Below are 16,905 nucleotides of genomic sequence, written 5' to 3'. Positions count from 1 at the left end.
CTCACTGTTGTTGGGGGCTCAGACTGCTCCCTCCTTAGGCTTCCAAACCCAGTGCTGTGCTTTCTTTTAATGTAGCTGTTGATTGACTTTTCTCCATTGTGAGCAGCTAAACTTAGCCTGTGTGCTTTGTGCTGCTCCAAGGTGGGAGAGAACGGCTTTTAATAGCCCTGCCTCTGCCTCCAGGCTGCTCCTGCTCCCTCCTCTCCAGCTTCATCTCAGTGGAGATGCCCTAGTAGGTGTGGGGCACCATGGAGATTCAGGGCTGAAGGCCATTCTGGAGAAACGCTGGTGTTTCTGCTCCGTCAGGAGCCGCGTGGTGCTGTTGTCCTCGTGGCACACTGGCCATGCCGCCGGGGCAGCCGGCGTTCCTCTGGGAAGCTTGCTGCTCCAGGCCAAAGGGTGTTCATGGAGAGGTTGTAGCTCAGTAGAAGAAGTTTATGAGACAGCCAGAGGTGTGTTTACTGAGCCGTCGCAGTGGTGGCTGTTCCTGAAGCGTGGGCTGCAAACCCAAGGGCTGGAGTGGAGCATGAGCCCATCAGAGCCCAGGACAGGGAGGGCATGGTGAGGCGTGTGTCATGCTGATCAGGCATCGTAACCGAGGTGTAGAGATGGTTGTGACAAGCTGGAGTGCGTAAGATGTCAGGTGATTAAGGTTTGCACTAAAATTGTTTCATAATGATGTTCCAGCTGTGGTTAAAAATGCATCCTCCTTCTAAGCCGAGGCTGGGTTTAGTCACAGAGTTCATAATTTAAGAGTGTATATATTTTCTCTCACTAAAAACCAAAAAAACCCCATAATGAAATCCTGGAAGTTCGTTTTGAAGTGTGCTGTGGGAAATCATTGCATAGAATGCAATTCATAAATCATTACTTTTATCTTCCTTGATTTATATATTTCATTATACTTCCCAAGTCGAATTTACTATTGAAAAGCTTTTTGAAAGCAGAAGTGTGTGTTAAAGCAGGCGGAGGCTGTGCTGGCTGTGGGGAACGGAGCTGGTGGGATGGTGAGGGGGCTGGTGGGGTGCTGGGAGGGCTGGAGGGATGGTGAGGGGGATGGTGGGATGGTGAGGGGGCTGGTGGGGTGCTGAAGGGGCTGGTGGGGTGCTGAGGGGGGTGATGAAGCGCAGAGAGTGGGGTGCAGCAGCCGTGCGAGGGGCTGCGGAGCTGCTGGTACCCAAACTCCATGGGGAGCCTGGGAAACAGCTGCTTTGGAGGTGGGATCGGCTGCAGGCAGGCGTGCGCGGGGTGAAAACAAGCAGAGCTGCAAGCAGAAAGCGCAGCTCGGGCTGCTTCTCCCTCTGTTTGTCCGTAAGCCCAGGAGACATGTGTGAATGAGCTCAGCAGAGCTCTCCGGGAAGGGCTGCCGTAGGACTGCGTGATCCATCCATCTGCTTCGCAGCGTGCTCGGCTGCGCGCAGTCGGGTTCCACTGCTCACTTGGCAGGGCCGGGCTGGCCGTGCGCAGGGGTTCTGTGCGGTGATTCATCGCTGCTCCCTGCGTCTCAGCCCCGCTGCGGGTCAGGGGCCGGACTGGAGCCCACGCAGTGGGTCCCTACAAATAGAAATGATGAGGAGTGTTATCCTTAGCATGAGGGGCTGTATTCTCTGAGAAAGGTTCATAAGTTCCTCCCAAAGCTGTCTCCTAGCCCGCCTCTTCACACTTTTAGGGAGAGATGTGCCATTACCATTCTTGGCTAACGCTTCTTGGCTCCATAGGCATTTATTTGTAGGGATCAGCGCGAGGGATTGTGTGTATGCCTGAGGATTTTGTTGTTGTTACATGAACCAAACAATCAGCAGCTGGCAGCCGCTCTGCTGGCTGGCAGGCGGCGTTTCCTGGCTCTCTGCAGGGCCAGGGTTGCTGGTGACCAGCAGCGATGTCCGTGTGCGCCACAGGGTGACCCTGGTGCTGTGGGGCGCGGCGATCTGCCTCTGAAAAATGGTTTTCATAGCACCATGGAATGGTTTGGTCTGGAAGGGACCTTAAAGATCATGCAGTTCCAATCCCCTGCCATGGGCAGAGACACCTCCCATGGGATCAGGGGGCTCAAACCCCATCCAACCTGGCCTTGAACACCTCCAGGGATGGGGCAGCCACGGCTTCTCAGGGCAACCCGGGCCAGGGACTCCCAGTCCTCATCATTTTCCTCTGGGCCACCCTGGCAGCACTGGTCAGGTCTCTGGCTGGAGCAGGTAGACCAGGAAAGGTGCTGAAGGATGGATTTGGTATCCTCTAGGGAAAGGAGATCTCGAGGGAGCTGGTCTTGTGGCAACACCACTGTTCTCTGAGCCTGGAGTTCCAGAAAAGAGACAATAAATAAGCAAATATCAACAGCAAACAAACCCGCTGCGCTTTTGGTTCGTGCAGATTGAAAATTCCATCCCCTTGAGAAAAATGTGATTACTGAGTTTTCTGACAGCTGTGGCTTGGAGTCACGAAGACTTTCCCAAGCCGGTGGGCGGGCGCCGGGGGATGCGCCGTGGGGATGCGTGCAGGGACCAAGCAGTCTGTCCTGCCTGGGGCACCCTCACCATCACCTGCTGGGGCATCGTGCACCCTCGGGGACTCAGCAGGGTGCCAAGTTACTGGGACTTGTTGCATCTTGTGACATTCGTTTTGGGTGAAGAATAGAGACAGGGAGTGCAGACGTGGCAGCAGTGTGGAATTCAGGGAACTGTGCCCAAAATGTTGGCTTGCTGAATGCGTGTCTTCCTTCGACACTGCCCTGCAGGGAGGTGGCAGAGCAGTGCGGAGCAGGCAGGTAGGCAGCCAGTTCTGTGCGAAGAGGTGGTCATAGAATCATGGAATGGTTTGGGTTGGAAGGAACCTCAAAGCCCATCCAGTCCCACCCCTGCCATGGGCAGGGACATCTCCCACTGGATCAGCGGCTCCAAGCCCCTTCCAGCCTGGCCTTGAGCCCCTCCAGGGATGGGGCAGCCACCCCTGCTCTGGGCAACCTGGGCCAGGGCCTCCCCACCCTCAGCATGAAGAATTTCTTCCTAATGTCTAATCTAAATCCTCCCCCTTCCAATTTAAAGCCATTCCCCCTCATCTTATCCTTGCACTCCCTGTTCCAGAGTCCCTCCCCAGCTTTCCTGTAGCCCCTTCAGGTACTGGAAGCTGCTCTATGGTCTCCCCGGACCCTTCTCCTCTCCAGCTGAACAACCCCAATTCTCTCAGCCTGTCCTGACAGAGGTGCTCCAGCCCTTGGATCGTGATGCCAAAGAACAGCTTGTTTATTCTTTTTAACAGATATTTAACACAGTGCCAGAGACTCCGCCATTGAACTCGCAGCTGCTGTTATCTCGCAAGAAGAGCACGGACTCGAAGCCACCCTCCTGCAGCGAGAGACCGCTAATGCTCTTCCACACGCCGCAGCCCAATGAGAAGCGTAAGTGTGCTGAGCTGCAGCTCAAGCTTTCCCACTTGGCAAGGTTTTTGCCCTAACCATGACTAACGGATTGTAATTCCCATGCCACAAAATGCGATTTTACTGGTATCCATGGATGAGATGTTTCCCGTAACAGGATCGGACTTAGGTTTCCTCTGCTGTTACGTTGATGGGGAGTGTGAAGATTGCCTGGCATCCAAGCCCTTAACCAGGGCCTTGAAATGAGGCTGCGTTAGCGCAGTATAAAGTGTTGCTGCCCCTTCCCCACCTGACGGGCCCCGCGCGTTCCGGTTCTCATGTTCCCCAACCCCTGTCCTCACCAGCATCAGCTGCTGAGATGTGCCCCAGCACGTGGGGAGCAACACATGGCACTCTTAGGTGATTCTTTTTGGATATCCACGGCACTTTGCCTTTTACAGACACAAAACCTCGACCAGGAGGTTCTGCATTTTCTTGGGGATTAGGTACTACAGCAGTTTACAAATGTTGAGGATCATCTTTCTGTTTCTGTCACTAATTGATGCTCCAGATATTTCAGTGGAAGAGTCAGTGCCCCATCCCTGCTCATGGAGCAGCAGCAATGTGTCTACTCAGGCTGTTGCTTTGCGTTCCAGTGTAAACCCAATTCCTAGCTCTCCCGTTCCTCCTGGCCATGGACTCCCAGCCTCTGCCTTGGGTTGCTCCTGGAACTGCCCAGCTGCCCAGGGAACTGTCCCAGTTACCAAAAGCAGGAGAGTGATCTGGTGAACAGAACAAGTGCTCACTCAGATCATTCTGCTGGGGCAGGAAGGGGAATGCGGCGGGGTGAGGAGCAGGGGAAAGCTGGAGTCACCCCATCTTCCCAGGACTTAAAACTGCAGGGTGGGCGGAGTGGCTGCTGTGCACTTTGCTGACTCTTGAATCTTGGGCCTCTCTGCCTCTGATTGAGTTACGGTTAATTATCAGGCACTCATTTCGGAAGATGTCATAATGATACGTGTGGGTTTAAGGAAGCGGTGGCAGTATGAAAGCGTGCTCTGGAAATAGTGTATCAGCCGCCTTTCAGTGGAGCCTCAAATATCAAAAGCTGCTTTTGAAATTTCAGCCTAAGTAATTTATTTGCTGCTAACGAAGCAGTTGCTTGTTAGACTCTAGAGCTGTCCGGCTGCTGGAGCCTCCATGTACCACCCTCCCCTCGCCTAGAGGAGGTATTGAGTTCATTTCTTCATTTCTGCATTTATTTATTCCCACGCAAAGCCATGTTTTCTCAATTTTCCTCCTGACAGTCTGTAATCGATTGCGTCTATGGGAAGCCACTACTATTTTATTCAGTGTTTGCCATCCCTGCTACGTGTGTCAGCTGAGGAATAATGTGAGGTTTCCTTTACTACTGGTCCGGAGAAGGGCCAAGGCTCTATGCCAGGCTGAAGCAGGAGGATTGGACAGTAGCTCAAGCCGAGCCGAGTGCCACGTCTGCATCGTGGCCTGAGCTGCGACACAGCAGCAGCTCTGCTGGGACACAGAAAGAGCTGGCACCTCCGGCAGCCTCCCCGCCGCAGAGCGCTGGCTGCGCCCAGGTTCAGTGAAAGCTCCAGGTCTGGTGGAAGCACCTCTTGCCTTTGTGGGTGGCTCTCTCGGGGGGTGAGAGAGCCCTGGAGTACGTGATCAGTGTGGTGCTTGTGCCTCAAAATATGTATTGGAAGAGGGAAAGAGCTCAGAGGAGCCCCAGGCACAATGGGAGCACCGGAGGCAAGCTGCAGGAGTCATTCATCTATGAAACAAAGACATAACAAGTCTAGTAGCTGGAAATCAAAGTTAGACATGTTCAAAATGGAAAGAGTGCACATTTTTTAAGACTGAGAGTAGTTTAACCATAACAAGAAACTAAGTGGGACAGTGAATTTTCCATTACTTGAAATCTGTTCATCGAAGTCAAATAACCTTCTAAAATTTTCACTAAAATCCATCATACAAAGCTGTGTGTGAGTCAAAAATCACAATGTTCAGCAGACAGCATCATGCAAGAGAGCGGATTAGATGATTGTAGTGGTTATTTTGTTGTTAAATATTCACATTTTTGTCTACAGCTGACCCAGGAAAAGAGTGGATATTGTGAATGAATGTCGTTAACAGTGAACACACCATTTTGTTCCAGTTATTCATCATAAGCAGTATAACTGCTCGGGCAGTGCCCTGGATCAGGTTATCAGCCAGAAGCCGCTGCTCTGCGCTCTGGCGAGGTGCGGTGTTGGCTGGAGGAGAGCCCAGAGAAGCCGGAGGCTTCAGCGAGGCTCCTGTGGCTCTGCTCTACTTATTTTTCTTTAAGATTCACAAGAGTTTGGGTAGGTGGTGAAAACTCAACCTCGCTCCAGCGTGTTGCTTTGCCTTGAGCTGGAGGAGCGGGAGCTGAGGCTGGCTGAGAGTTCAGCAATGGGAGCGTTTCTTGTTGAGGGAAGGGAGGATTGCACAAGATGTATGAGCCCAGCTGTCCCTTAGGCCTTTCTTTCCAGCAAGGTGGTTTTGAGGGTCTTGGGGAGAAGTGGCTGGTTTGGTTTATTAACGGTAGCGCTCTCAGGGGTGGGGATTAGCCGTGGTGCCAGCAGAGAGGATGCAGCCGGGGTCGGTGTCAGGGGCTGGGGCTGTGCTGCAAGGTGCTGATGCTCTGCAGCCAGCCTGTGTCCAGCTGTGACCCCCTCACACCCGGCTCTGTAGGCACTTTGCAAAGCAGCTCCTCTGCCTGATGGAGAGGAATCACTCCTCAGCCCATGGGCAGTCCTGCTCTTGTAGCTGTGACACCAAATTAAATCTCATAGCAAAGAATCCTTCACATAAGCTTTTAAAAACATGAAGCAAAGTACAGTACCAGCTTTTTAAAAATGAGGAAGTAAAATGAAGCGAGAGTTTCAGATTCTGCCATTTGTCTCCATTCCTCTGTAGATGAAACACTTCCAGTTGCTTGGCTGATAGGGACTTTAATTCAATATTGGCTGCTAGCTGGCTCTGAGATTAGGCAGACAATTGACACTGATTTGTTAGGCTTACGGAGCTTATTTTCAGACTTCAGCCTTAGGCAGAAAATATTTGGAAATAATAAGACATGGTCACACTCCAGCAGCTCAGGTCCATGCTCCTCACAGTTCTGGTACGACCGTTCTGCCCGGTGGGGCTCAGCGTGGGCGGCCCCTGGGCTTGGCCACCTTTGGGGGCTACAGATGTGTCTCTTGTGGCTCAGTGCAAAACCTGTTCTGGCAAATGCAGAAATAGAGATGTGATTTAGGTTGGTCTTTGGGGGTTTTCAGGTCTGCAGGCAGACTAATTTCTCTCTTATTTCATCTGCAGCCTCCCGCGTCTGCCTGTCAATACTGGTGGAGGCAGCACTCCGCTTTCCGTAGGATCACAGAGTCATGGAATGGTTTGGGTTGGAAGGGACCTCAAAGCCCATCCAGTCCCACCCTCTGCCACAGGCAGGGACACCTCCCACTGGATCAGGGGCTCCAAGCCTCATCCAACCTGGCCTTGAACACCTCCAGGGATGGGGCAGCCACCCCTGCTCTGGGCAACCTGGGCCAGGGCCTCCCCACTCTCAGAAGAGAACATTTCTTCCTAAGATCTCATCTCAATCTCCCCTCTTTCAACTGAAAACCATTCCCCCTTGTCCTATCTACAGGGATAATCTTTTTCATCCCAAAGTTCTCATGCTTTTGGAGTCTCGGGTGGGCTTTCGTGAGCTCATAGCTTCTTATCTGTAGGAGCTGCCTTGGCTCCAGCTGGGTTTGTGTGCTCTCCTCAGCCCGTCCTACTGCGCGACTCCTCGGGCCTCCAGCTGAATTGTGGCTCCAGCACCAAATTCAGCACCTGCTGCTGGGATTGGGCAAAAAGCATAGTCCATTAAATACCTTTAAATTGGGCACCCCAGGGACATCACTGTTGTTTATGAGCTTTTCTGACTGGGTTGAGGGAAAGTATATCTTGGACTTTGAGCCACCATATGGCTCAAAGCTGATGAGATGGTTTGTATTTTCCTTTTGGTGTGTCAGACAGTGGCAAGGTGGAAACCGTGGCTGGGCCAACAATGCAAATCCAACTAGGCACATCGCAGGGATGAAGTTGGGGACAGAGAGGCTTATGCGGTGCTTGTTCACTTGGAGGCTTATTTGAGATCAGGATTAATTAACGGCAGCTTCAGGAACTTTGACATGTATCAACACAATGAACACACCCTTAGCTTATCTCTGGAAGACAAGCTCAGCCTGGGGTGAGCCAGGTTTTAGCCCTGTCCAGGTACCAGGAAAATGCCCAGACCCCCCAGCAAAGGAGCGTGGCGAGGAGCATTAGACCCTGCTCTTCCCCTTGCATCCACAAACCTTTTCCTGATGTAGACTTTTCTCTTTGAAGTGGTGATGAAGAATTGCTGCAGCGCTGTGCTCCCCTGTGCCCAAGACAACACGACTGCTAGGCTGTTTTACAGAAGTGCAGGCAGATTCTTTCTGCTATGTGATCAGATTAAGTTTTCATATATCCCAGGAGTTCCTCTGGTGCTTTTTTATCTTTCTTCAACTGTGTATAGGATACGAGTGTGTATGACATGTCCTCCTTCTAACTCAAGCAGAGGTGTAAAGGGATTTGGACTGCACTACTGCTGTGTGCTTTTTGGTAGGAATTTGATCAGTGTGCACTGGAAAAATAAGTTTTGAAAGATTTATCATGGGAGTAGGATTCATTACGTTTTCCAGCAGGTGCCCATCTTTCAGGAAAGCAGCATCCCAGAAGTAGCAGTTCTCAGCAACAGGGAGTGATGATACCATCAGTGATGATAATTGTTTCTCACAATTACAATTACTTCTTATACGGAAAAGGCATCTCACAAAAATGAATTAAAGTGATTTTAGGTAATTTGGCATCGAGCTGAGGAGGGAGCCCATGCTGCCGATGATGGTTTGAGCTGCGTAATATTTTCACTCCTCACTGCTGAAGTTACATAAATAAGGGGAAATTCTCACAGCAGAGTAAGATCAAGGGAAAGAAGGAGCTCCAAGGAACCTCCAGACAATCTGCAGAGCAGTGCCAGCGTATCATAGAACTACAGAATGGTTTGGGTTGGGTTAAAAGGAACCTCAAAGCCCATAGAGTGCTGCCCCATGCCATGGACAGGGACACCTCCCACAGGACGAGGCTGGAGTGCAACCAGCACGTATGGAGCAGGCATGAGGCATTAATTTGGGTGAGGTATAAAGCCCAGTTTCTCACCCGCAGCTGCTCTGCATTTCAGAAGAGCTGGGCTGAAACGGGGCAGAGACTGCATCCTCTTTCTCCTTACAGACCTGGCCAGGAAAGGGTGAGAGCAGTTCAGATCAAGTCCTAGGCTGAAGCATATTTTGCTGGGATAAACTTTAATGAGGTGATCTGTCCTTTTCTTCTTCTCAAATGCGATCCTGCTCTCACACAGATGGGTGTCTCTTGGCAGCTGATTTCAGTCACAGAGAAATCCACAGCTCTATGGAGTTTGCATTTAAATTCTTTCTGGGTTGTGTGGCACTTTGGATGTCTCTGGGAGTACAAAATATTAATGCCCTGAGAAAAAAAGGAATATTTTCATACTAAAATTGTGTTAATTTTAAGAATAGCTGAGAACCTGGTATTTCTTGTGGTATAACATATAATATCTCTGTAAACTAACTGGGGTCTGGTGAGACACTGCCCTGCATCCGGGCAGGGGTTATCAGGAGCGTTCGATGCCTTTGCAGCAGCGTGCTCTTTACTTTTGTGTGCCACAGCAGCTGTGTGTGATAGCTGATGCTTCTTGGGTTTTGATGTTTTTTAGAGGAGAACAGGAACAGTATCATCAACTCCAGCCTGGAATCTGTCATCTCTTCAAACGCAAACAGCTTCCTCAACTCCAGCAGCGCTCCCCAGCCCAGCCTGAACTCAAGTGATCTTGAACTAGAAGTAATTAAACCCAACAGGCCAAATTCACTGTAAGTACAGTGGTAATTAGTGTTTTATGGGCTCTCTGTCCTTAATCTTTAATCAGGGCTGTTTCTTGCTCTGAATCCCAGCAGTTTGCTGAAGAATACAATTTAACATTTTAATTTTTAATGGGTGCCGAGCATGTGCCCTGCATTTTTAAGTTGCTTTAAGCGGTGGAATTAGTTACTATGGTTTGTATCTGCCAGTGCGTTTCAGCTCTGATGGTTTTGCACGCGTGGAATATTTTCTGAGCAGAGCTCCACGTTGCTGCTTGAACGGCTCGGCCCATCTGGTGGTAACTCCAGCAAGCACAAAGGACTTTTCTTCTGGGTTAAATTCTCTGACTGTTGTCAGTACAGTTGATCTCTGGCCAAATCTGTGCCATTGCTTCTGCTATTGCTTCCTTCATCTGGAAAGTTCAAGGGAAAAAATAGCGACCTTAGCAATGACTCCCTGGGGATGGCCAAGTTATTTATGAAGTCCCCTGAACTCGACACAGCTGAGCCCTCGCGCCGATGGTCGGCTCTGCTGGGGAATTTCCTTCCTGCTGTGGCTCTGCCAGGCCTGATAGCATTTTCCCACAGAACCTCCCCTCCTTGTACATGTGAAGATCTGCTCAGATCTTCAAGAGCCATCACAGTCCTTGCAAGCCAAAGCCAGTTTCCCCTGCAGCGCTCCTCGGCACGCCCCTGCCCGTCCCTGCACATCGGCCGGGAGGAATGCTGCTCCCATGGCCCTGCCAAGAGCAGCGACCTTCTCGATTAAGGGAGACCTTCCTTCCACTCCTCCAGTCCTCCCGCAGCCTCCAAACACTTCCAATTCCCACTCAGCCATAGAAACCCCCAGTCCCTTGAGAGTAGACGGTAGCATTTTTACTTTAGCTGCTCTCCTCTGGTTATCAGCAGAAGGATTGTCGATACTCAAAATGAAAAAGTGGCAGGGAGGGTAGAGATGGTGAAACTTGTTGCTGTTGGCTCGGTTGACAGCAGGGTTTGGGAGCTCTGGGGACGTGCCTGCAGCTGTTTGGATGGGCAGAAAGGTAAGTACGGTGCGACTGCATCAGCTTGTGTGTGAACACAGGACAGGCTCTGGCTTCCATCCATCCGCTCTGCCTCACTCCTCACCATCGCTGCCGCTAAACCCATGAGCTGTGTGAGTACCAGACAGCCCGACCTCTCCTTGGCCTCACCTGGTGTTGGCTTTGGGAGTAGGGTGTGTGAAGCTCTGCTCCCTGCCTTGCCGGCTCTCTGTGGATTTACCTGCTGTGAGAGAGACACCTGCAAGGAGAGTTTTGGTGGCAGAATAGAGCATCCAAAAGGTAGGATGCCTCTAAATTAAGGTCACGCGTAAGTATGTTATGTGCTGAGTACAGGTGCGTTGGTACCTCATGCCAGTCCTGTTGGCTGAAGCTCTGGAAGTCAGTCACATACGATTCCCCCAACTGGATGTTTTTAGTTTATTTATCCTTCGAGGGGAAAAAAAGTCATGAGATTTGTGATATAGCAAGGTTTGTGAGACTGAGTCTTGCTGTGATCTTATAGGGTTTGTTTGCCAAATTTGCAGTTTTTCAGATTGCAAGAATTGCCTCTTCCTAATAATTTCTTTGTTAAAGGAAATTGCTAAGAAATTCAGCAGAATAAACCACTTAAAGCTCTGTGGGGCTCGTGATGGAGACATCTCGCTGTTACTGATGGAGTAAGCAAGCACCAGCAGTGAAACCATTTACTTGCCAACAGTTAGAAGGCTGTTACAGTTCTGCACAGCGAGGCAGGGGTTAGCAGGGTCACACCAGCAGCTCCTGTGACTCTGGCGGTGTTTGTGGCATTTGGTGCTTTTCCTCAAATCCAGTGATTTTGTGATACTTTTTACACACGCAGGAGTTCATGAATTCTCAATCAATGTTGAGCTAAAGGTTGAAAAATGTGTCTTAAGGTGAATAATACCACAGAGCAAGCATTTTCCACTCCGGAACCCCAGGTATTTAAGTCAAATGTCTTTAATCCAAACTATCAGTGAGAGATAAAGCATCTGACTTGATTTTATTCTTTTTAACCAGTCTGTATATGTGTCATCTCAGTCCCTCTGTGCCCGCTTGCCCACAAGCACAAGGCCGTGCCTGTGGTTTTGGCAGGTCCGTGGTGTTTTGCCCTTGGTGGTCAGTGCTCTGCGAGGGTGTCGGTTTGCAGGGGTGAGGATGAAGAGGGCAAGGAAAGCTGCCAGCAGCAGCTCTGTCTCCAGCCCAGCCCCGTGACTGTTTGCAGGCTGCACTCGGGGTCGGGGCAGGGTCTCTGGTGTGCGTATCCCAGCAGCTTTGTCATTGCTCCTCTGTGGGACTGAGTGGGACTGCTCAACTAATATCTGAATAAAGCTGCTTCTGTCTTTGTAACCAGCTGAGTAATTTGGGCTTTGCAGGAAGCCTCGGGCAGCTACGCACACTGCTATCAGTCCGTACTGTCTGTTATTGCCGTGCAAGGGGCTCTGGTGCTCCCCTGTAATTACAGACCCACAATTAGGGTGCACAGCAGTGGGGGAGGTCTCGGGGTGCCTTGCCCAGCACTCCTTCCAAACCCTGACAAATTCTCCACCAGTCTGAGACCCATTTCTGAGCTCGGCCTCAAGAGTTTGGGGGTTTTCTTGGATTCTTCACCAATTTCTGTAGTTTTTCAGTCAGGGCCCATTCCGGAGGGGCGGCTCTCCCGGCAGCCTGCCCACAGCTGGGAACCTGCCTTGCCAAAATCCAATCCCTGCAGCTGAGGAGCTGCAGAATTCCAGGTGTGCGGAGGCCAGGAAGCCCCGCTTTCCTCCTTTAAAGAAAAAGCGGTTTCTTTCTGAACAAGAAACCCTTTAAGAGAACAAGTACAAAAGAAACCTGGATGTGGTGTTTCCTTCCCTTCAAGAAAGGGACCTCTGCTTCCCCAGTGAGACAACAGCAAAGTTTAGTGAACTAAGAACTGCTCCAGGCCAGAATTTCGCCTAGTCCTTATTTTCTGCTGTCTAAATGCACCGTTGGAAAAGCGGGCTGATGGAGATTTCCGCGCAGGGGAAATGCCTTTGTTAATTAGGGCCTTTTCCTGCCTTATTCTGCGGTTTGGTGCTTGAGGTGTTTATTCATCTCTTGTCCTCCTCCAGCATGGGCAGGGTGACCTCGGTGTCCTGTCCAGCCTCCCCCTCCCACCAGGCCCCAGCCTCCGCTCCCCTGAGATGGATGCCCACCCAGGGAGGGCAGAGAACAAAGCGGGCACACCAGGAGCCTTTTAGTATTAATGTCCCTTTGAATTCTTTGCTTACATTGTCTGGTGGCATCAGTGGGTCACCCGTCAGTGGCTTTGTGTCACTTCTCACGTGTGCTATGGAAGCGGGCAGAGCGTGGCAGCTGTGAAGGGGAAAACACATTTTTTTCTGCTGGTAACCAGGTACCAGACTCTGGTCTGTGCTCAGGAGAATCAGACAATCATAGAATCCCTGGGTTTGACAAGACCTTTGAGATCATAGAGCCCAACCATACCTGCCCACTACTAAGTCACATCTCTAAGCACTTTATCTGCCTGTCTTTTAAACACCTCCAGGGATGGGGACTCCAACACCTCCCTGGGCAGCCTCTGCTGGTGCCCGAGAACCCTTTCTGTGAGGAAGTTTTTCCTAATATCCAATCTGAACCTGCTCTGGCGCACCTTCAGGCCATTCCCTCTCATCCTATCGCCTATCACTTGGGTGAAAAGACCAACACCCACCTCTCCTTCCAGGTAATTGTAGACAGTGTGAGAAGTGGTGATATTGTACAGTGTCCTCCTTGGGGATGCTCTCCAGCCCAGCCAGTGGCAGGGACAGTACCCAAGACCACCACACTTCACTAGTTGTCCCCTCCTCACATGCTGCACCCGGATTCCATGCTTCCACCTCCGTCCTTTAAGCCATGGACACAAGCGGGTTGGTCCCACATGTGACGTTTGGTTTTGGGCACAGTGGCTGCTGCCAGCATGGGATCTGTGGCACAGCTCCTCTCCCACTGCAAAAGCACTTTGGGATGCTGCAGGGAAAGGGCTTGGGACATTTTGATGTTCTTGCTTCTTATTCAGCTGAAAACTAATGTTCTTGTGGAAATAACTCTCATTGATCTCAGTGGGAGACTTGCTGGAGTACAAGCATTATGGGCTGGCTGCAAGTCTGGGGGATTTCTTGTTTACATTTTACTGCAGTGAGCACCGATAAATTCAAAGGTTGCTTTTAAATGTCTAATGCTAAAAACCGCGAGCACTGTCTGTGAAATGAGAGATGTTTGTTTGAGCTTTTGTGTACCAAAGCCTCTTGACTCCCTTCTGAATGCCCTTGTATCCACCAGGTCTGCTCCACGGGGAGCTGAGCCAGTTCCTAAATCGCCCCTGACTGTGTGCTGTGTCCCCAGCCTCTGGGCAGCGACCGCGCCAGGGCTGAGGTCTCCTCGCCTTGGTGCTATTCCCTGTCTTTCTCCCAAGGGGAATGTGCCTGTTCCCAGCCTTGCCTTCCCTCCAGCGTGGTCCTCCTTCACCAACCGGGAGCAAAATTGTTTTACTGTAGGGTGAAGGCTCTTCCTTCCCAGCCACCAATCCGGGTTTTACTATGGGAATGCATTTATTTATTAGGGCTGGTTTTATTTTTATGGAAAAACTGCTCTGGGCTGGAGTTGTACTCGGTGAGTCAGCAGCACTGCTGTCCCCTGCCAGGAGCTGTCACCGCGTGGCAGGGTGTGGGGGGACCAGAGCTGGCTGCCCAGGCCACCGACGCCCCAGGAAGGGGGATTTGTTTGTAAAGAAGCCTTGGGTTTCTTTAGACCTGCAGAAAACACTTCCTTAGAAAACAGGGCAAAACAAGAACCTGAAGTGCTGGCTTTCTAACACTTCAGCTGAAGTTTTCAAACTAAATTGTGCGATCACAAAAGCCAGAAGGTTTAGGATTGCAGGCTTGCTCGGGTGGCTCGGCACTGTGATGTGGGGTGCATCGCTGTGCAAAACCGGCACCTGGTGGGGGTCTGCTTTGTGCTCCTTGTTCTCTATTGTATTGATTTATTGGTCTCATCTGTCTCCCCTGTGTTATTCAGAGACCTGACTGCGTGGGCGGCCGCTCCGAGCGCTTCAGTCTGGCTGAGCCGAAGGCAGAGGTGGGTGCTGCAAACACCAGCACATGTCCTCTTACACAGCCTTGCATGTCACCTCCTGGGGCTTAATAAGTGTAATGCTTTAGTCTTAAACCAGCTGTTGGGTATTACATGGGTTCTTCTGGCTGATGTACTGCCTGCACCTCGCTGCAGGCTGTCACAGTTGTTTGCAGAGCTAAGCAGCTAATGGGTTACAGTTTGGAAAACAAACAGCAGCCAGAACTTACTGGGGGAGGCAGATGGAGTCATGAGGGTTTCAGTTTCTCCTCTCTCCTCGCATGGTTATTTCTAGTCGCGTGGGACTGTTTAGGAGGCAGGGTGGGGCCAGGTGATGCTCAGTCAGTAACTAGATGGGCTGCATTTTTATACCGCGACTCTACAAAATTGCCAGCCTGCGCCCTTACAAGTAGGAATGTGGAAACGATCCCTGGGGGGGCTCCTGCTTCTTCTTTTTGAAGGGGAGGTGAGCGTCAGAAGGGCTGGGCTGGGTAGCAGAGCGCTCAAAATTGCCTGCTATCCCGAGGGACGCTTGCCCGGGTTCTGCAGGTCCTGCTTTTCACTGACAGCCGTGCACCCCTCCGTCAGCTGGCCTCAGGCAAGCACTGGGACAACCTGGATGGGCAAGTGCCTGGGGAACCTGCCCCATCCGCACCATCCTGCTGCTGTTCCCAAGGAGAGCGGTGCCAGTTGGTTGTTGTGGGGAGGAGAGACTGGCTGCTCTTTCATGCCCAGCAAATAGGACTGGAACAACTGGAAACTTATTTTTTTAAGGTCCTTGGCTATGTCTTTGCAGTAATGTTTCCCCGTGGTGGCTCTGAGCACTTATTTTATCCCTCCCCTAGCTCTTCTTAATTGTATGTCTCCACCAAAGGACGGCGCCACTGCCTCTGCTGAAGTGAAGCGCAGCCCAGCAGGACTTCAGGGATGTTTCTGAACAGTTGCTTCTTTCTTACGGGTTTCTAGTGCTCTCTCAGAAACTTGTTGATCTCTGAAGTCATAAGACTGTCTGTCTGTGTTGGAGGATTATTTACCAGCATTCTCAGAGGCAAAACCATCCCATTTCTGGGCTGCCTTTGTGGCAGAGTGCCCCGGGAAGACCTGGTTGTTTCTGGCTCTTTTGCGTGGACCTTTCTCTCCCAGCTGTAGGCAGGGATTCATGTAAACTGTTAGCATCGCAAGTCCCACAGTACGTGATGCGTCGCCATCTGCCACTTCCGTGTGTTGGGTTGAAGAGGCTCTGCCTGTTACCATGCTGGTGGGTAAAAAAGACCTTTGAGATCATCGAATCCAACTATAAACCCAACGCTGACAACCCCACCACTAAACTCTGTCCCTAAGCACCACATCTATATGGCTTTTAATGTAGATGTGGGGACTCCACCACTGTCCTGGGCAGCTGATCCCAGTGCCTGACAACCTTTTCTATGAAGGAATTTTTCCTAATATTTGGTCTAAACCTCCCCTCGTGCAACTTGAGGCCATTTCCTCTCATCCTATTGCTGTGATTTGGTTTAATGACTTGGGTTCAATGCCCTGAGGAAGCACCATGGGTGCAAAGTGTGTGTGTGCTTGGAGGTCGAGCAGGCGGCTGGAGCTGAGGAGGCAGCGCCGGGATCTGGGGTCTGCAGAGCTGGGGTGAGCCTGGGGCCAGCAGGGTGGGAGTGGGGCGAGCTGCAGGAGGAGGCTGTATGAATGCAGAACAGGCACAGAAATATGCCTTTTTCCATGGGGTGGGACTCCAGTGTTGGCTGTGTGAGTGGTTGTCTCTAAAAATAGCAGGAACTGAGCTATCGAATAGCCCGGACCTGAGGCTCTGGCAGGCTCAGCACTGCCCAGGCTGACCCGGCATGACCCTGCTGGGTCTGTTTGCTTCTCTAAAGCCCCGAGAAGCCCCTGACTTTGGAAGGGATCCCCCAAGGTTGGAAGTAATCACGCACAAGGAAATGCCAGAACTAAAGCTTACGGCTTAGTAAGCTGCAGCTCTCATTCCCCTGCCCTCCTGCGTGTGTGCGCTCTCCATTAATGCTGCTTGCTTTCCCTCCCATCAGACAGCCAAAGGATGAAGCTTCACCAGGGTTGTTTCAGTGTTTGGAGTGAATGTTTTGTCTTTTTAACATAGGATGGGTTCCCGTGCCGGTCCGTGTCTGTTTTGTGCTGGTGTGATGATTACAGAGCAGCTCCCTTCACAAAATCAACACCTTTACTGATTGCCACTGGAGTTGGCTTTGTAGGTGCAAAGCAAGTGAAAAATAAGGAATTCAATTAGGAAAACAGCATTTAATGAAGGAAATGTCATCTGTTGCTCCCCCAAAATGCAATATTGTTAGGCATTTTTGCCTGAATTGTAAAGGAGATGCAACCGGCCTCGGGACACTGCCTTTGTTTAATGGTACCTCACCCTCTCAACACCTTTGTGGATCTGCCTGTGATCCCA

The 16,905-nt window shown here is 51.0% G+C and overlaps 1 protein-coding gene across 3 annotated transcripts in view; it reads left to right on the top strand.

The window, feature by feature from the left end:
- Window positions 1–16,905, top strand: part of ARHGAP26 (Rho GTPase activating protein 26) — a 128,535-nt gene that overhangs the window by 87,588 nt on the left and 24,042 nt on the right. For all 3 annotated transcript variants that reach the window (XM_069869453.1, XM_069869452.1, XM_069869454.1), the window contains exons 19-20: window positions 3,256–3,394; window positions 9,195–9,348. In XM_069869453.1, coding sequence (XP_069725554.1) covers window positions 3,256–3,394; window positions 9,195–9,348 — 293 coding nt within the window. The remainder of the gene's footprint in view (window positions 1–3,255; window positions 3,395–9,194; window positions 9,349–16,905) is intronic.

The sequence above is a fragment of the Phaenicophaeus curvirostris genome, chromosome 15 (assembly GCF_032191515.1).
Source record: "Phaenicophaeus curvirostris isolate KB17595 chromosome 15, BPBGC_Pcur_1.0, whole genome shotgun sequence".
NCBI lineage: Eukaryota > Metazoa > Chordata > Aves > Cuculiformes > Cuculidae > Phaenicophaeus > Phaenicophaeus curvirostris.
The sequence above is the reverse complement of the archived record's forward strand: the minus strand, read 5'-3'. Positions and strand labels throughout refer to the sequence as shown.